This window comes from Meles meles, chromosome 16, assembly GCF_922984935.1.
Source record: "Meles meles chromosome 16, mMelMel3.1 paternal haplotype, whole genome shotgun sequence".
Classification (NCBI taxonomy): Eukaryota; Metazoa; Chordata; class Mammalia; order Carnivora; family Mustelidae; genus Meles; species Meles meles.
Window position 1 is genome coordinate 21,810,341 of NC_060081.1, and position 19,741 is coordinate 21,830,081.

Consider the following 19,741-nt stretch of genomic DNA (forward strand, 5'->3'; position numbering starts at 1 on the left):
AGTCCAAGAAAGAGAGGCTGCAGGGTCCCGTGGCACTGTCCATTCTTCCTGGTCCCACCAACCTCATGCCACAGACTACTGGTCATTGTGGGAGCCCTCTCCACAGTGGGGGAGGGGAGGGCAGCAGGTGTGGCAAATGCACAGAAGGGGGAATTATCTCTTTAAAGGACAGTAATTAGTAATTCTGGCTGATGGCTGTGCCGTGCTGTTTTAATGAAGAGTTCTATTTTTACAGAAAACACATAATTGAGTGAAAAAGCAGGCTATTCTTTGAGTCAGGCGGCCACGCCTCTGGAAAGTCTAAGTCCCCGGCCAGGAGGCCAGAGCCTGCACACCGCATGGGGAAACACAGGAAGTGGGCCCCATCCTCCGTGGTCCACGTCTGACTCGGTGCTGAAAAGCAGGTTCCACGTGGGGTGACCCACGTTCAAACCCCGGTTTCCTCTCCAGCCACCGGGCTTCTGGAGCAAGTCCTTTTACCTTCTCAGAACTTTAGTTTTGTATCTGTATAATGGGAAGGATAGTATCCGTACACCCAGGGGCGGGGGTGGGGCTGTTCTGTGGAAAAACTGTGCAGAAAGGCCCAGCAGGGGGCTTGCCTTCGAGAAGTGCTCCATCCAGGTCGGCCCCACCTGCTGTGGCTTACCCAGCCCCCATCCCACACAGCTGCGTACTTACGCCCTCGTGGGTAAAGTGGGAATAACGGGGCTTGTTCATCCTCCCAGGGTCCCTGAGGAGATCAGGACTTAACACATGTGGAGCACTTCAGAGCCTCCCACAGAGCACGAAGCGATGCCCCGCTCTCCTATTATTATTCTCCAAGCTCGTGGGGTTCAAGCATCTCGGGGCTGTCCAGTCCGCCACCTGGCTTGGGTTCTGGCTTCTGCTCTCTGCCCTGTACCAGCTGTCTGACCTTGAGATACCATCTAGCTCTCTCAGTAGTTTTTTCAAGTAGGAGGGCTGTAAAGAGCAGAAAATAAACACCCCCGAACAAGAAAACAGGGTAAGCGAAGCAAAGACTGTAAGACGTCAACAGCCGTGTGGGGGGTCCCTCCTTCCCTCCAGAGCAATGAACTAAACCACTCCCATGGTCTACCCATCGGAGGGTCTACTGGGGGTGCTGGGTGCCCAGGGAGGAGGCGGGGGCAGGGCACAGGCCACAGTGTCTGCTCTGGGGGGTGCTTCCACCCACAAGGGGAAGTTCAAACAGAATATCTAAGGCAATCAGGAAACAACCCCTGAAGAGAATCCAGTACTCAATCGAGTAGTTCGGTTTTCTATTTTGACCAACAGGGGTGAGGGGTGGGGGGCTTCTAGGCAAAATGCAACTAGCGGGCTGGCCTAGCAGGGGTGATGACTTGGAGGTGGGGCAGGAGGTCCAGTTGAGTGCGCTCAGAGGCCCCACCGGGAGGACAGGATTGGGGCAGGCTGTCTGGTAGGAGTCACCCCCCACCCCCATTCAGGCTGCAGTCACCTGGCTCCAACACCAGACTCTACCCAGTGGCCCAGGAAGCCAGGTGGGTGCGGGGCGACGTGGGTCGCACACACTCCTCCAAATTCCACGCCTCTGGGAGACTCCACCAGGGAAAATAACTGGTTAAATTCCCACACATGCTCTTTGAGGGTATTATTTTAAAGTAACTCCAATAGGAGTGACCTCCCTGAAAGGCAGAGGGCCAGCAGGAAGCCCAGCCTTCTCACCTTCCTAGAGACTAACCCCCAACGTGGAAGGGACACTGACAGCAGGTCTTAGCCCTAAAAACCAATGATTTCGCCTTGGGTCTGGGGCAGTAACTGACCCACGGACCCTCATCTTTTGAGGCTCATTCTGCTCCACCACCTCTTAATGAATTCATTCAAAGTGAACTACCTTTGAAGTATTAAACATCAACAGCCAGGGGCGCCTGGGTGGCTCAGTGGATTAAGCCGCTGCCTTCGGCTCAGGTCATGATCTCAGGGTCCTGGGATCGAGCCCCGCATCGGGCTCTCTGCTCTGCAGGGAGCCTGCTTCCTTCTCTCTCTCTGCCTGCCCTCTGCCTGCTTGTGACCTCTCTCTCTGTCAAATAAATAAATAAAATCTTTAAAAAAAAAAAAAAATCAACAGCCAGCAAACTTCTTGCTTCCCTAAATGAGCCCCTCCTTGCTTCAACAGCCCTGGTCCAGCGGGGAGAACAGTCTCAGGGCATTTCTGAGAGTAAGCCTGCACCTAAGCAGGCCTGGGGCTGGCTGGCCCGCTAGGCCTTCTTACCTGTACTGACCCAAGGCTGACCTAGCAGGCCTCCGGGCCCAGCTTCGCTCAGCGGCACCTAGCTCCAGTTATCTCCAGAAGACTCTCCAAACACAAATGCCTGATCGTGAACAGATAAGAACCCAAGCCCTGCAGAGCCCTGCCCTGACCATCCAGGAGTGGAAGAACTTCCAGAAAGGTCCCTAGGTAGAAGAAAGGTAGGGTCCCAGCCCAGTATAAATCACCAAGAAGCAAACACACCTCAGGCTAAGTCTGTATCCTCTGCCCCGTGAGCAGACCCTGGGGACCCAAAGACCACCCACTGCAGAAGGGAGGCCAACCTTGCCCCATGGGCAAGAATACCCTCTCCTCTTGGGGCAGAAAGGCTTTGTCCTGGGGCTAGGCCGCAGTGCCTGCCCCCAGTAAATGTTGTAGGCTGGGAGATCAGGGAGTGAGCATCAGGAAACAAGGAGCTAAAATCACTTCAAAACAAATTAAGAATTATTTTTTTGGGGGGGTAAGAACAAAACAAAAAAACAAACAAAAAACCACCTGCAAATAATACTTTCCTTTCCTTCTCTTCCCAAAACCAAACTACCTGGGTCATGGACCCTCCTGTGTGAGCATAAGCAGACGGGCGGGGGGAGACCGAGGCCCCCGACTGCAGTGTCCCACAGAGCAAGATCACAGGAGGCTGCACAGGCCCACGGGCAAAGGGAAATGCTGAATGTCAAAGCAGCTTAGCTGATGAGGAACTGACCTTTGGGGAAGAAAGTGCTGGTGCCAGTGATTATGCCTGGCTTAACACTTCCCTCAGCCACAGGGCCTGCAAGTTTAACCCCTGGCTCTTGTCCTCATGGGTGGGTGGGGGGGCACTGCTAGCCAGAAAAGTTTAATGAATCCAGCAAAGCGATAAACTCTGTTCGTGTTAATACCTTTGATTCCAGCCCCCTCACTGGAGTGTTGGTATTTTAAGTGTCTTTTTGATCTATTACAAGTCTTTCATAAGAGCCATCCAATAAACACAGCGGGTTTAAGTCAGAAATGTTAACACAGGCCCGGGACTCTGAGCCTTCTGCCTAGTGGAATGTACCAATCGAAATAACCTGAGAAGAAGGTGAGGCAGCCCAGGTAGATCAGACAGGTGCCCTTGAGGCCATAGTTAGCCTCAACCAGAACCAGCCAAGGTCTGGCCCCAGCTAGCCTAGTTATCAGCTCAAACATTTTCCAAAACAGCCTAGGTTTCCTGGGGGAGATGGCTGTGCCGATAGTTTGTTTACACAGGGCGAGCTCCAGCTTGTGGAGAGGGCCGTATTATTCCTGCGCTGGGAGGAGGGGGTGTCCCCCCCAGGCTCTGACACACCTTCCCCTAGGATCTTCTAATTCCCCCAGGGACCTGGGCTGGGCCAGGCAGAAACTCCCGAAAGGGCCTAACGGGACCCCCCAAGGGTGGGGCGGGAGGAGGTGGTCTTGCCTGGTGCCTCCTCTGCCACCCGCCAGTCCACCCGGTCTGGGTTTTTCAAACCCAGTCTGGCAGGCTGCCAGATCTGGGTGGGGGCAGTGACTGACAGGCTGGTTATTGGAAAGCTCCCATCATGAAGCCGAGGAATTTTGTTTGGTTACCATGGTGACCTTCACTACAAGCGCACTGACTAAAGCACAAGGAATCTGTTACCTAAAACCAGTGCCCCTGGAGCCCCAGCTTCAGGAGCCATGCTTATCAGTGGCCTGTTCCCCTTGACCCCATATTCCTGGCCCTCCCCAGAGGAGCCTCCCAGCTGCCTCCGGCTGCCGTGCCAGGACTGGCGCAGGCAGCTCCCAGAGCTTGCACACGACCAGACCACGCACGTTCCGCTGCCCGGCCTGGCTTGGAAACCAGCTCTAAATAGGGAGTCTGCTGCCCCCCTGAGGCCCCCTGCAGGCCGGCCAGCACACGTGTCCAGGGCTTAGTGGGAAGCCCGCGGGATTTCAGGAAGCTGCTCAGGGTGTCTGGTTGCCCGGTGCCAGGTTCACACTGTCCCCACAGGGCCATCAGTCTCTGCCTCATCACGTTTCTGCCTTTTAAACCCAAGCTCCGTTCACTAAAGTTCATCCTGCAGCACTGAAATCAAGGTCTTCTGTGCTGTGCTTTCTAATCCCTGAATTTCAGGGGATTTTCAGAAGTTCAGCTCCACGAGGGCTAGGTTTTTCTCCAGGAGTCATCAGCCTGCCTGGAGGAATGGTGACCTCCCTTGCGCACAGCTAAGGAGCTCCCACACCTCTCACGGGGCTTCCTGCCTAGTCTTGTGCCTCCCGGGCCTGCACGAATGGCGCCCTCCTCCAGCTCAGTGCCCTCCACGCACCCTGCCCTCGGGTCCCACGCTGTGGTCTCACACTGTGGGTGTGCTGCCTTCCAGAACCCCCCCCCCCCCCCCCGCCCCCAGCTGCTGCCCTTGAACACGCTTCTAAACACACTTCTAAACTGCGAGACCTCCTTTGGTCTGAGTCTCACCACGGGACTCGGAGGCAGGACAGATGTCCGCGTCTGGCATTTGAGCAGCTTCTGGAAGTAGCACAGGTGACACACAGCACGGCCCGGCGAGGGCAGGGGCCCCACTGTGACCCTCGCATGGGGATAAGCTCGCATGGAAAGGGCTCCATTCCACACACTGGCCTGCCCCCTGCACTCCCATGCCCGCTGCCAGGCGCCCTCCACCCTCAACCCTAGCCTGCCAGCCTCTTCCTTCACTAAGACAGCCTCCGGGAGCCAACGCACGGGCAGGTTCTGCAGGAAAGAAGAGCCCCTGAAAAGCCTCAGCCCGTTAGAGCAGCCTTGGGGGGCTCCCGGGGGCATATGGAGCTCAGGCTCTCACATGGAGACCTCACTGGGGACACGGAGGCCAGGGTGAAGGGGTTTTGATCTTTTTTTTGTTTGTTTGTTTTGCTGCCATGGTATTGATGGGACCAGCAGGTGAATTATCTGCCGTGACAACAGCTGGGGCCACACGCAGCTTGTTCCCGGCACAGGGAGCAGCTGGAGGAGCAGAGCGCAGGCTCCAGGGAAGGGCAATGACATTTTTCAGTGATCCCTGGCCGGTAATGGGCTCAATGACATTTCCTGCTAATCCATGGGTTTCTGTACTCTGCCGTCCCATCTGTGGGGACTGGTACTGCCTTATTCACAAAGAGCTGTGGTCAGGCTCTATGGTCACTCCAACAGAGCTGTGTAGCCTGTGGATTTTCGACACCCACTCTCAACCTCCTAGATATAGGTATTTTTTTTAAGGGTTGATTTTTTTTTTAAGGTAACAAATGTATTGTCTCATGGTTTAGGAGGCTAGACAAGACATATATGTATGTGTGTGTGTGTGTGTGTGTGTGTATATATATATATATATATATATATATTTTTTTTTAAGTTAGTTTTTCAGTCTTTTAGGGCTATCTCCAATCAAGACAGAGGTCCTCATGGTCTTCCAAGGGAGGGACTCATGGTGGCTTCAAGATAAAGAGTCTGCCCCTGTTTCTCTATCCCTACTGTCCCCACATGGGCAGGCTTTGCAGAGCAAGTCACCACGGGGAATGGGATGCTCGGGTCCCCAGGCCTTTCTGCAGTGACACAAAACAGAAGAACCTTAGAGATGGTACTCAAACACTTTCCCTTCTTGGGCTCGGACCTCAGAGAGGTCTCCCTACTGCCAGCCCCATGGCCCGAGCTCCTGATGCCCTGGCAGTGAGCTTGTGGTGTCTGGATAGGGCCGCTCTGTTCTCAAGAAGAACCCACCCCTTTAGAAGGCCTCTGCCAGCAGAAGTGGGGACACAGCGGACACAGAGTGGCAAGGGTATCCTACAGATCAACCAAGCACACAGTCTGAGCTGAGGAGGGGCCTGTCACCGGTTTTAGGTTTAGGGTCCCATAGATGATCTGGTGAAAGCCATCTCCCTGGACATAGGAGCACAGGAACAACTGTTACGGTTCAGGTCGAGGCATTCTTGGTGGCCTAGAAGCACACCCACGGGCCTCACGACGGGGAGTCCCCAACCTCAGCCAGGACCACCTCTCCCCACCCTCCACGACGACACTTTCAGTGAGTGAAGCCTCTGGTGAGGGAGTTGGCCCCTGAGTGAGGTGGGGGCGGGAAAGGGGGAAGCACCCGTGAAGGGCAGGGCATACACACTGCTGATGAGGGGGTGAAAGACTGGGGAGAAGGGGGGCTTCTTCACCTAGCCACAGAGCCCAGGGGGCAGGAGGCGCCTCCCCTGAGGTGGGCTGGGGTTGAGGGAGAGCCAGAAAGCGGCCCTCCAAACCCAACACCCCCACCCTACACACTGTGGGCTCCAAGCAGATTTTCAAAAAGTGCCATTAGCCTCCCCACCTCAGGCCAGGGGACGTGATTCTGTCAGCAGAAAGCATTCAACCCAAAAGCTGGGAAGAGACACTGCAGCGAGATGCCAGATGCTGGAACAGGAGGGCCCTTAGGGGACTGGGGGCTTGAGGAAGGGGCAGGTGGGCAGCAAGAGAATTCCCTGCTCCATTTCCTTCAGGACACCTCTGTCCCCCTCTGCTCCCAGCCTCCACTGACAGGTAACACACTGCACGTGGGAAAAGGACTTGCTCATTAAACAATGTCAGATGCCAGGCCCAGACTCTTTCTTATGACACACACTCCGACCTGGGGCAGGGCCAGGACCCCTTCCCACTCTAGCAGTCTAGGATTCTCCTCCACAGGGGCACCTGGGTGGCTCAGTGGGTTAAGCCTCTGCCTTTGGCTCGGGTCATGATCTCAGGGTCCTGGGATCGAGCCCCGCATCAGGCTCTCTGCTCCGCAGGGAGGCTGCTCCCTGCCCCACCCCACTCTCTGCCTGCCTCTCTGCCTACTTGTGATCTCTCTCTCTCTGTCAAATAAATAAAATTTTTAAAAAGAAAAAATTCTCCTCCGCACAGTTTTTGTCTCCATCAAAGCCTAACCAACAATGGAGTAAACACACACACGCATGCACACGCCCGTGCACACACACGCATGCACACACCGTGTGCACACACACGCACACACGCACACGCATGGCTGGCACAGACAGTGGGTCAGACTCTGCCTGACGCTGATGAGAGTGGAGCTTGGAAAAAAGTGACGTCACTGGTACTGGAAGAGGAGGGCCTTTGTCCTTTGTGTATTTTCACTGAAAGTAAAAAAATAAACTTCTACACAGTAGATAATGCTGTACTGTGCTTGGGATTAGTGAGACAAGGGAACTCATCTCTTGGCCACACACACTATTTTATCTGCGCTTTAGTATTCCCTAAGCTATCTGCCTTTTCAAGTGAACTGATTTCAATTTCAATTTCAGTAATCTCCCAAATGCAGGGCTGAGGCTGAGGGTCAGGGCCATCTCCTCAACACAAACTCTGTAGAGTTGGCCACGCAGCAGCTCTGCTTACTCCTGGCCATGGGGAGCCGAGCCCCACTGGAGACAAGACGGCAGGAAGACAGGAAGGGTTAGGAGTCAGGGTGCTGTGGGCAGAGGGTCAGTGTGGACTAGGAGCAGTGGGGCTGACCTACAGGGGGAACGCCTGCCCTTGGTTTTATGCACTGGGGCCGCTCTTCGATGGGGCACGCTGGGGAGCTTACCGTAAGGGCTCCCTGCTGCTCCCAAAACACCCTTCTTGAGCCTTGGTGAGGCCAAAGTCATCCTGCAAGGTTTCCAGGAAAAGCTACCCATAGCATCCTCTGAAGGAGGCCAACGGCCCAGGAAAGTCAGCTCTGCCCCCGATGAGTTGGGGATGGACAGAGGAGATGCCCAGACCCCCCACATGAAGGGAACCTCCTTGGGCTGGGACAGCTGCGGCCTCCCTTTATCAGCTAACATGGCTGCGGCACCCACCAGTTTCCCCTGATTCTTTGTGAGCCTGTCTTCATTGCCAGTGTGAGTCTCCCCTCCAGAGAGCCCGCACCGCGCTTCTTTCTGCTCTCCAAAGCAAGACAGGCTTGGCTGTGCTAAATAGACCCAAAGAGGGAACATGGTGGGAACAGGGGTGCCCCAGGGCCCAACATCCTGGGCTCTCAGGATCAGAGAAACAAGGTCTACTGTCCCCAGTATCACATGCCTTAGGGAAGAGAGCAGAAAACAAAAGATGACCGACTTCCTCACTTCCTCCTGCACGGCCACACACCCTCCTGCTTCAGCTGGCCCAGCGCGTCTTCTGTTCCCCACTGTCCTGGCTGGGTGGCAGTGGGTCCTCTGTGTGTAGGTGGGGGCAGGAAAGTCTCACCCTGCCACACCCACCATGGCCTGGGCCAAATGATCGTGAACCCTGCTCCAAAGAGAGGGGCCTTTGGGCCGTGTGACCTGGTTGAGGGGGGCAGATGTGGAGCTGCCAAAGATGGAGGGAGAGGCCAGGACTGCTCAGGAAGGAGGGAACCCCTTTCTCCCAATGCCTGTGACCTGCCTAGGGGCAGGGAGGTGGTTCACTGGGCCTCTGCCAGCCCAGCCAGGGTGAGCAGCTCACCCTGAACTGGCTGGGCCAGGGTTATGATTAAGTCACACAAGCAGTGTCCCTGTGTGGCTCAAACGCAGAGCCCAGGGCAGCAGCTCCAGCATGTGCCCGTGAACACAGTCTCCCCTGGGGTCCCTATAGCCCCCCTAGAGCCTGCAGCTGCAGCATGGAGCTCACCACTCACGCCACCCTCCCCCCAATGCCTCCAGGCACAGAATGACAGAGCCTTCTCTGAGCCCCCACCTCCATCCTCCAGCCAGGGGCTGTGCATGCAGTCGGCACTTAATCAGTGTGCGCCGGCTGGCTACGCGGCAGGGTTGGGGCGCGCGCAGGCACCTGTGTCTGCCGCAGGCCGGCCCCCAGCCGTGTCCACAGGGAACTCACTTGAAGTTCTCGGGGTACTCTGTGATGGCCATGTTGATGACGTCCAGGGCGTGCTGGTAGTGCTTCTGGGCCGAGAAAAGGAGCGCCAGCAGGTGGAGGGCATTGGCATCATCCCCGCACACTTTCAGGGCCTCCTGCAGCTGCTCCATGGCGCTGGAGATCTGCCCGAGGAGACGGCCGGCTTAGCAACCTTCTCCAAGGCCCAACCTCCCCCCAGGATTCCGGGGCTAGTGCCGGCCAATCAGGGCAAAGCAGACTCAAGTGAGACCCTGGGCTCCGGGGTGCGGTGCTGGTGCTCTGACAAGAACACATGGTCACATGTACCATGGCGAGAGGGCGCTGTCGTCCCAGGTCAGGCTCGGGGGTAAAGAGGCAGGTTCATGGCGCAGCGCAGAGGACCTAGGTGGGTATGGGGGCTCCAAGGAGGCCAGCCCAGTCCCCGTGTGCAGAGCCAGAGGGGGCCTCTCTGCACCTGTCTGTGCAGGGATGGAGGCCAGCACTCAAACGCCTCTTCCTGCTCAGAGGCCCACCTTGGCAAGAGCTGCAGCTCTGGGGTTGGGCGGGGGAATGGAGGCTGGCCCTGCCACTTCCTAGAGCCTTCGGTTGACCTCTCTGAGCTGCCATTCTTAGCTACAAAGGGAGGAGGGCAGTCGTGTCTGTGCCAGTGGCTGAGAGGGGAGGATGACGTGAGAGAACATTCTGCCCAGTTCTGCACATGTGTGAGATGTGCTGTCCCTCCTCAAGTCCCCAGAGTCCAGGCAGCCGCGGAGCAGTAAGACACTGCCTTCTCATCCAGAGGCTTATCATGAACTTGACTGGCAAGAGAAGCACCAGGGCTTTTATGGAGGGTGAAAACTACGGTGCTCTCAGGCATGTGCACCCGTGTTCTTCGGAACACAACAGCAGAGTGCTGTTCCTTGAGGACAGTGGCAGAGAGGTACCAAGAGCCTCACCCTGGACCTGGAAGTCGAGCCTCATGGGGAAAGCTTGGTGGAATGTGAGGATCTAAATGCTTCCTGTGGTCACTCAGCACTGTCTCAGGAGACTGAACCCTTCAAGGGGCCGTGAGGGCAGAGAATAATCCCCCTCTGGGTGCCCCCCATGGGCTTTACCATATTTTCTGACTTAATCCTCACTGGGTCCCTAGGAGATGCAGGGCGAAGGGACTCATGTAACAGACGAGAAAACAGGGACTCGGAGAGGTCAAGTCCTTGCAAAGGGTCACATGGCTGGGCAAAGCAGTGGTAGCAGGAGCAGCTCCGCAGCCCTCAGGGACCTGGGAGTTAGGAAATGCGACAACCCACCTGGCGGACAAGGGCCAGCTGCAGCGAGACATAGAGGATGACCTGGGGGTCACCGGGCGCCAGTTGCTGGGCTCTGTATGGGGAGAAGGAGTGACAGGTCAGCGAGCAAGGAATGGGCTTGCACCCTTTGTGTGCTGTGGGCTTCCAGCATGCCAGCCCTGGGCTGTGTGCTGCAGGGAGAAATGTCAGGGGTTCTCAGAGGTTGCCCAGTGGGGGAGGATGGTGGTGGCAGCCCGTGGGCAGCAGGGTCCCAGAGAGCTGGCCAAGCCCCTGTGATGGCCTTATACAGAGCCTGGAGCCTGACCTCTCCTCTGCAGGACAGAAGGGAACAGCCCTGCGGTTGGAGAGGCTGCGAAGGGCCTCCCTGGGAGAGGAGCCTGGGGAATGAAGGGCTGGCCCAGGTAGCTCAGCAGGGATTGGCTCAGCCGGGGCTGTACCTCCGTGGGTTCAGGAACGACGCCGCCTGAGCGGGGCTGGATGTGCTAATATGTTCCCATAAAGGCGGCACGAGACGTCTAGCACCGCCTACAGGCTAGCAGCTTTCACAGTACTGGCGGGGGGAGGCTGTGTGTAAGACCCACAGGGGCCAGAGGGCAGAGCCCTGCGATGGGCCCAAGGAGCTGGGGAAGGATGCTGGAAGGATGCTCGGGCAGGGCCCGAGGCTTCGGAGGAGGCAGGGGCTTAGGAAGGATGGGGTCTGAGGGAGGGCGGGAGAGCCACCACAGGGGAAGGGTTTCTCTGGCAACCCCCTCCCTCCTTCCCTCCAGCACCCTGGATGCTGCGAGGACCAGCATGGGGGCTCCTTACAGCTCTCAAGTCAGAGAAGGGCTGGCAGGAGGCAAACACCAATTTTGAGTTCCTGCTACACTTAAGGTGCATTCGCGAGGTGCTTTTCTAGCTCTATCTCACAGAATTCTCACAACAGTCACGGGCTCTGATTCCCAGGTTAGAGCCCTGAGCTGCAGCGGGGAGGAGTCTGGGGGCAGCCTACCATCACTGGAGGCCTCAGCCCGCCCACCCCACCCCACCCCAGAGGCCTGTCCCCACTTCCCACATGAGCTCTCAGAGCCTTGGCTTCCTGGTCTATAAAATGGGGCCTGAAACATTCAGTCTGCCTCCAGCAAGGGGTCCATGGAGATAAACCGTGTGAGTGTGCCACTTGGTGCCTCTGCTGGGCCGGGGGGCCCCCCCTCACCTCTCCAGGGTCTGTAATGCTTTCCGGTGCAACTCGTCTTGCTTGGATTTCAGAGTCGCTGCAGAAGAGAAGACAAAGACTGAGCTGTGAGGGGCTGCCAGCCCAGCCCTGCCTCATTCCGGGCACATGAGGTCTGCAGGGAGAGGCCCCACGAGGGCACTGGCCGGCAAATGCTTGCATTCAAGCAGTCACTGGGGGACGGTGTGGGGCGTCCGCTTGGCCCCAGCTTCCCAGTGTGTATCTTAGCATACCAGCTCCTTTCACCTCTTTGGCTTCTCTGCTACCTAACCCTTGAGAGACAGGCTCCAAGGGCTGATGCCTGCCTCCCTGGGCTTCCTTACTCACAGGACTCTCCTTTTGTAACCATTTTAACAATATTTCAGTGTTAAAATTTAAGGGCAGGTGTTTGAAGCCTTAGATGTACACGGAACCACCTGGTAAGCTTTAAAATGACTGTCAGCCAGGCCCCAGCCCAGCCCTGGTCAGATTATTCTTCCAGGTTTAGTCTGAACAGGACACCATCGCTCCCCTTCCTGCAAGCATAGAGAAGTCGGTGACTGCCTCACTGATGGGGGGACACGTGGCTGAGCGGGCAGGGTTCAGGAAAGAATGCCAGGCTCAGGGCGGCAGGAGTGGAATCCGTCCTCCAAGCACAAATATTTATTAAGCCCCGACTGTGTACCCAGCACTGCTCCACGTGTCAAAGGAGGTTTAAAAGACCCCAGAGGGACACAGCAGTGCTGATATAAGAGCAAAGCAGAATTCAGACCCCCCGTGGGGTCCAGGTGGGCAGCGTATTACAGACTACGAGCACCAGGAGTTCCAGAGGCAGGCAGCAGCTCTGCCGAGGGGCTGGGGCCGGGCCTGGAAGGAAGCGCCCACGAAGAACGCATGTGTGAGAGTGATGAAGTCTGGTAAAAAAGTAGAAATGGGACTGGGGGTGTGTGAGTGTGTGTGTGTCTGTGTGTGTGTGTGTCTGCGTGTGTGTACTCGAGGGAGATGTGCTGGCTGGTGGGGTGGGCACTGGTGGGAAGAGATGCCCGAGGGGCCCCCGGGAGGCCTGAGCCCCCCAAGCAGAGGCTGTGAGGCGCCGGCACTCACCATCAGTGGCCTGCAGGCTATAAGTGAGGCCCAGTGCCAGGTAGCCCTTGGCAAGGAACTCCCCGGCTTCCTCCCCGAGGTCGATCACCATCATGGCAAAGCGCTCTGCGTCCTCCAGCTGCAAAGAAGAGAGGCACAAGTCACTGGGAGGGCTTTCCTGGCCCCGGCATGCCGGAGGTGCAGTCACCAGCCTGGGACACGCAGAGCCACAATTCCTCACGTGTGGGCAGCAGGATCCTAGGCCAGGTGGCTTGTCCGAGACCACACCACCACGAGGTGGAAGAAATAAGGCTGCTTCCTATAGCAGCAACTCCCTGGACCTCTTCCCTGCAACCCAAGGGGCTGTGCTCCACATCACAGGGGGCTAGCTCTCACAGGAAATAGCTTCCCTCGCCTCAGACAGCCTAGCTCCCTAGAGCTTACTCTGCCAAGAGTAGGGACCCAGGACCAGCCCAGTCTGTGACAGCTCCTTCCACCATCTGTGCCTGCCCTGTGCAGCAAAGAGAGGGAAGCCGGGCCAGGGGGCAGGCAGGGCCCTGGGACTGGGTCTTGGGAACACGGCCAACCCTGCAGAACAGGCAGGCTGCCTCTGGCTCTGTCTGTGAGCTCGCTTCCAGACACAGGGAGCTTGAACTTTTCAGGGGAAAAAGGCCTGAGGTTGTTTTTGTCCTGGGAGCGGGAAGAACTGTTCCAGTTGGAAAGGGGCCAGTGAGCGCAGATCACATGTGCACACACCATCACACCCGTCATGTGACACGAAGAAGAAGGACACACACAAGGCAGCCCTCTCAAGCCATCTGGGGGCACCCACAGCAGTCAGGCCAGTCAGGGAGGCGGGAGACAGCTGGGGGTCTCTGCCATGCCCACTCACAGCCCACAGGCCTCTAAGATGCCCTCCTCCTTCTCCCCAGCCAGGAATGTCACCCGTCCCTGAGTCTCGCACGGCAGTGTACTGCTGTTAGTGTCACTGAGAACAAGAACTGGCACACCCCAAAGCCCCAGTGAAACCCAGATGTCACGGCCCCCTGTGGGGGCATCTTGCCTCCAGCAGAGGCCCATCAGGGAGCTACCTTCAACCGGGGAGTTAAATTCAAACCCAAGTTGGCTCCTGGCCTTCACGCCAGTGTTGCTCCTGGCCACCCAACCCTGGAAGGAGAGGGTTCAGCTCTGCATATCTCGTGGCCTGACCACTGGCCACAGCAGGGGTGCCGGTAGCCCCTCCATCCCTGGGATGTGGAGCTGAGACCCCGAGACAGAGGCCATTGGCAGAGGGGAGTTGGGTATGCCTGCCCTCTGCACACACCCATGGGAAGCCCTGTGCAGGAAAAGGGCTGAAGGAGCACAGAGCCCACTGTGCGGGGAGGGAAACAATAGAACCAAAACATGAGGAGGCAGAGCATGTGACCTGACAGCCCAGACAGCCGTGGGGGAGTGGGGACAGGGCAGGGGGTGCTGAATCCCACCGGCCTGACGCGTGCTGACCAGGGCAGCATTCCAGCCCCCTCGTGGTACTGCTCTGGTTGCTGGCCTGGGCAGTGGGCCACCTCTGGTTTGGGGGGGCTGGTCACTGAGAGGAGCAGGGAGTCTAAGGACCTAAGCTCTAACACCATCAGGCCCCATATCTCAAGGTCTGGGGGAGGCCATAGCTTAGGAAACCCGTCCACTGCCTGCTGCCCAGCCTCCGCCAGCCAGGCGGGCCCAAAGCTGGAGGGGCTAAGATCAGTGTCCTGTGGCACCTGGCCCAGCGGGACCTGGGGCAGTGGGGGCGGGGTGTGTGTGAGCCTACGGTCAGAGCCAGGTAGAGAGAAAAGCACTGAAAGACGAGCTGTGGACACCGGCTCTGGTCCTCGCCCAGCACCTGACAGCTGAGGAGCCAGGAGCAGATCACTTAGTTTCTGTGCCCCAAAGGTCCTCTTCTGCGAAATGAAGACTCAGACCCCCCCACCCCCACCTGCTCCTCCGCACAGACCTCGGCCGAGGCTTCTGCAGCAGCAGGCTCTGTGATGGGCCCGGCTGCAGAGCCCCGACGACAAGGGCGCGGGAGGCCTATATGAGCTCGCATGCAGTCCCCACAAGCTGACCCCCACAGGACGGGGTAGCCCTTAATTAAGGCCCCACCGTGTGATGCTGGCGTGGGGCCGATGGGGCTCCAAGGGAAGGACAATCATGAGGCTGCAGTTGTCCAAGGAAGACTCATGGCCGAGGGGGGACAGGATTAAAGGGTTAAGTGAAAAAATCGCACCCCCCCACATCCCATGACTGATGAAGCTCATCTCATATGCTGTCTTTAGGCATCATTATGCCCCATTCAAACAGGAGCAAGCTGCTTTATAAACCAAGTACAAGTCACAGAATCTAGAAACCCATCGCATCCATGAATATACACTCTTCCCAAGACCGTGTCCTCCTTCTCAGCACATGCCAGCTTTGATCTCTGGTAACCCACATAGGGAAGGTGCCCGGAACGGAGCTCAACAGTTACTGGTGAACAGGGAAGAATCGCTCTCCAGTTCATACACATCACATTCTGGGCCAGGAGAGCTCACCATACTTCAGCTTAAAAAAAAAAAAGTGCAAAAAAGGCACGCCTGCGTGGTTCAGTTGGTTGAGGGTCCGACTCAGGTCATAATCTCAGGGTCGTGGGATCAAGCCCTGTGTCGGGTTCCATGCTGGGTGTGGGGCCTGCTTGGGATTCGCTCTCTCCCTCTCTGTTTGCCCCTATGTACCCCCCTCCCTCTTTAAAAAGTGAAAGCAGGGGCGCCCTGGGTGGCTCAGTCAGTTAAGCATCTGACTCTTGATTTTGGCTCAGGTCATGATCTCAGGGTCATGAGATCAAGCCCTATGTCAGGCTCTGTGCTCAGGGCAGAGTCTGCTTGAGATCCTCTCTCTCCCTCTGCCCCTCCCCCTCTAAATACATATATAAAAATAAAATCTTTAAAGACAAAAAAGGAGTTCTATGTCAAAACCCACTAACGGGTCTCAACTTCCAACGTGAAAGCCACAGCTCTGATCCAGCGGCTGACCCAGCTGCCCGGCGCCCGCCCGTCTCCAGCCTCCCCTGTCATCCTGGGGCTACGGCACTTAGCCGTTCCAGTCTCCAGTCACTTCCTCTGGTGACCTCAAAAGTCAACGGCTGGTGGCGCTAAGGTTGGGGCTTCTGCTTCTGCTCGGGTCACAGTGCTGGGCCCTCTTTTCTCATCAAAACACCTCCAAACGGACGGGTTTTTAAAGTTCTTTTCCACCATTCTCCCTCCAGTGATACACTGCTTTTTAATATCTCTTCTACTTACAGCAGCCCCGTCACTTCGCCACAAAGTCGTTAGAGACCCTCCACGCCCCCATGCCCCTGCCATTCCAGAGCAGTTTAGAGCCCGAGGGCACAGGTGTCACACAGCTGAAGGTTCTGGGGCACAGGGAGCTTAGAGGACTTGTCCGAAGCCACCTGGCGAGGGAGTGACAGGACTGAGTGTCCAACCCAGGTCTCCTTAGCCTGCGTCTGGATCCTTCTGAGCTGCCCGAGTCACGGCTACCCTCTGCAGTTCCAGCCTTTCTTCCTCTCTGACTGTTTGGGAGTCTTGGAGGAAGACTCTAACGTTTGGACCCTTTACTCTGGCTTTCCAGAAGGGCTGTGTTCCCATGACTTCACAGGTTCCGTCAGCTCCCAGGCTGCTCAATTTGGTGCCCAGACAGACAGGCCTCTGGCTTGGCGGCCTCATCCGTCTTGCCCTGGGCCAAAGAGGTTGTTCCCGTGGCATTTCAGCCTCTTCCTCCCTTCCTGGGAACTGGAGAAAGTTCCCTTCTGAGCCTGCCAAGCTTGTTGAAAGAGCACCTCTGGCTCTCCTCAGGCCCTTCCAGGGGCCGGGGGCCTGTTGCTAACTGCTCCACTGAAAATGCACTTCTCCCTTCCTGAGAGGAACAGGGCGAGGTTTCCTCATTTCCACATCCAGTGGCAGGGTGACTGGCATTCTTTCTTCCCTGCCTCATAAACCCTCAACTCGTCTTCCTGGCTCTGGCCACCCCTGGATCTGAACAAGGAAGGCAGAAACACAAAAGCACCTCCCTTCTGAGAACCTGGTGTTTTGAAGGGACTGTTGCTCAGCAGGTACCTGCCGGGTGCGAGGCAGTGACGCTCCTTGGCTCTGGTGTCAGAACCACCTGTACGGGGTGTATGCGACTGCCTCCGGGGTACAGAGGAGACCCAGAGAGGGTGAATTATTCCCTGAAGTCACACAGCTGCTAACTGGGTAGGCAGGGATTTGAACTCTCTGCCCGAGGCCGAGAGACACCACAGACCTTTTCCAGAGGAGCTTGGCCTGTTTTCCTGCTTTCTAACTCCCCTCTCGTGTGTGACATGCAGCACACACGCACACCCCATCTCCTATCCTCCTAGGGAAGCCTCAACTTTTAAAATTATATACATTTTAAATAATTGTGTTTGGAGAAATACTAAAAAAAAAATATTTACAATTCTTTTCTTCCTGCCCCAAATGACCAGCTGGGGACCTTGGCAAGACATCAGCCACGCCAAGGCAGGAGGCTGCCACGCACTGCTGTCCTCGGGTCAGAGCCTCGGATGCCCCCTCCCTACCTAGAGGAGCCTCAGGCTAAGCCTCGGGGTCAGTGCTCTCCCCACCTGCCCCCACACCTGCCCTGGTGGGCAATCACCTTGCAGCAAATCCCACGTCAGCCAGCCTGTGACTGCATGGGTCCCTCTGCCTGGTGCACCACGACCTGAGGGCCACCTTGCTCTCAGACCCAGGCTCAGCCTAGGGCGTCCCACATGGGCTCTGGGCACGCAGACAGGATGTGGGGCAGCAGGTGCTCCACCTCTGGGCACATGGCCACCCCGGCTGGTTTCACCCAGCACAGCTCGTTTTTCAGATGTCCCAGTTTCAGCCTCCCTTCCTGCAACCTGGGCCAAGCTGTCTACATCCCGATTTCTGTCCTCTGCTCGTGCAGCTTGGCTGGGCAATGGCTGCGCCTGCTGGGGCTGCTGGGAACCAGAACTGCGATGGCAAAAGGCAGAGGTGGCCTCAGATGCCTTTCAGGAACCGTGCTCTATCCCAACACCAGCACCCCTCAGCCCATCGAGGTCAGACCCATTCTTCCTGCTCGTGGCCCTGGAAGAGAGTGCTGGGCCACCCCTCTCCTGGCCTCCTTGGCGAACAGGCTGCCTTTAGCTACCCATGGTCTGCTCTCTGCCCAGTGCCAACCTGGAAACCTGAGACCCACTGAACCAGAGGCAGACTTCCCGCACCATCCCCCCCCCCCCCCCCCAGCCTGCTGGCGCAGGAGTCATTCTAGAAGATATGAGTGGACATCTAACCACATGCAGGGTTCTTTGCTGGGGAGAAGGGATCAGGGTGCGGACGTGGTAAGAAAAGAAGCTCCCCGACTAGCTGGGAAGAGAAGTATCATAGAACGCAGAATTGGCTGCCAAGCGGCTATGCTCAGCGGCCCGCAGGATCTCTCCAATAAGCACCGACATGAACTCTGGGCCGGGGTTTCAACAAGGAAGAGAGACAGTATCTGCCCTCAAGAGACACAAGGGATCACCAGGTAAAGTGTTAGGTGTCCAAGGCAGGTATAAAAAGGGGCTTCAGGGAGGTCTGGGAGTTCCAGGTTAGGGATGCCTGCCAGGAGTCACCCTGCTCCCTCCAGTGGGACCTGGCTTGAGCCTGGACCCAGTTTCAATCCTGGCTCAAACCAGCCTCCAAAGCCATGCAGGCTTCTCAGCTGAGGTTAAAGAGCTCACCGTCCTCCCCGATTCTGATGACAAGTCTGTATGTTTAAGTTTCCTTTTGGGCTTTTCTATTTATGTTGTCATTGATGACTTTGCTCCTAACTCATCTGATTTCAATTTGGACTGATTGGATCCTAATTTTATTACCATGTAATCTGAATGCATGTAATGACTGTAATTACGCCACCGAGGGAAACAGCTCCTCCACGGTGGGAAGGCCTAAATTTAGGCTTCCTGGCAAGGGCGCTTGCCGGCTGGGTGGACACCCATAGCCACCTCAGAGCTGGGGTGGATAGGGGCCCGTCCCAGTCCCAGCTTGGTGAGGCGATGGGCGTGAAGCTCCTCTGAGGAGCCCCAAGAACACTCAGGAGTGTGAGCGAAGGGTCAGAGAGCCCACCGTCTCTGTGACCCCTAGCTCCCACCATGGCCCTTTGTTGCAGTGCATGGTCTGGGTGTCTCTGCTGACACCCGCATATCGCCCACGTCCCCACGGCTCCCCACCTGTAAGATGCAGGGTGCCAACAGGCCCCCTGGAGAGACATGGGGGGCAAGGAGTTTCCCCACTAATCCCGGGATGGGGGAAGCAAGCAGTGATGAAAGAAACTACCACAGGCCCGAGCCTTCCACGGTCCAAGGCCTCCTCCTCCGTGCATCTCCTGACCCATCCAGCCTTCCACATACTTAATGTCATTTATGCCACATCTGAGGAACAGACTGTTATCATCTCCGTTTTACGAATGAGGAAACCAAGGCACAGCAAGGTTGTGTACCAAGACCACCTGGAGGTGGGCAGGGAGACTCTAACCCAACTCACGCCGCAGCCACTTCCTAATGCCTGGAGCCTATAGAGGTGGTTCTGCTGGATTTCCCCTCACTGAAGCCACACTCTTGAGCCTGGGGCCCAACACCATGCTTCCCCCTCCTCCGCCATTCACAGTGAGGGGGGCCACGGTGGCCATGCAGGCACTTCAGCTACAGGAATCTGAGAACCAGGAGACAGAGGGGAAGGTACTCTCCCCCGCCTTGCTCCTCACACTAGGGAGGCAGTCTTCTTTGCACTGAAGAGAGGACAAGGCCCACGGGGCGGCGAGGTGGGGACCCAGAGAAGGTGGGGGCCAGTTTCCGGTCCCTGGGAGACTTGGCGGGAAGGCTTCGAACATGCAGTCTCCCTTCCCAGGGCTGGATGCCCAAGGAGGGGGCAGTGGCAGTGGGAGGTGGACAGGCCACTGTAGGCCCCTGGGGCCTGGAACAAGCTGGGCACCAAACCACGGAGATCATGGGCTTAGGGGGTGGAGAACAGGCAGGGGAGGCCTGT

General features: G+C 57.0%; 1 protein-coding gene across 5 annotated transcripts in view; it reads right to left on the reverse strand.

The window, feature by feature from the left end:
* Positions 1-19,741, reverse strand: part of TTC7A (tetratricopeptide repeat domain 7A) — a 116,011-nt gene that overhangs the window by 33,643 nt on the left and 62,627 nt on the right. For all 5 annotated transcript variants that reach the window (XM_045980431.1, XM_045980433.1, XM_045980435.1 and 2 more), the window contains 4 exons: positions 12,684-12,801; positions 11,583-11,640; positions 10,388-10,460; positions 9,084-9,244 (listed from right to left, as the gene is read on the reverse strand). In XM_045980431.1, coding sequence (XP_045836387.1) covers positions 9,084-9,244; positions 10,388-10,460; positions 11,583-11,640; positions 12,684-12,801 — 410 coding nt within the window. The remainder of the gene's footprint in view (positions 1-9,083; positions 9,245-10,387; positions 10,461-11,582; positions 11,641-12,683; positions 12,802-19,741) is intronic.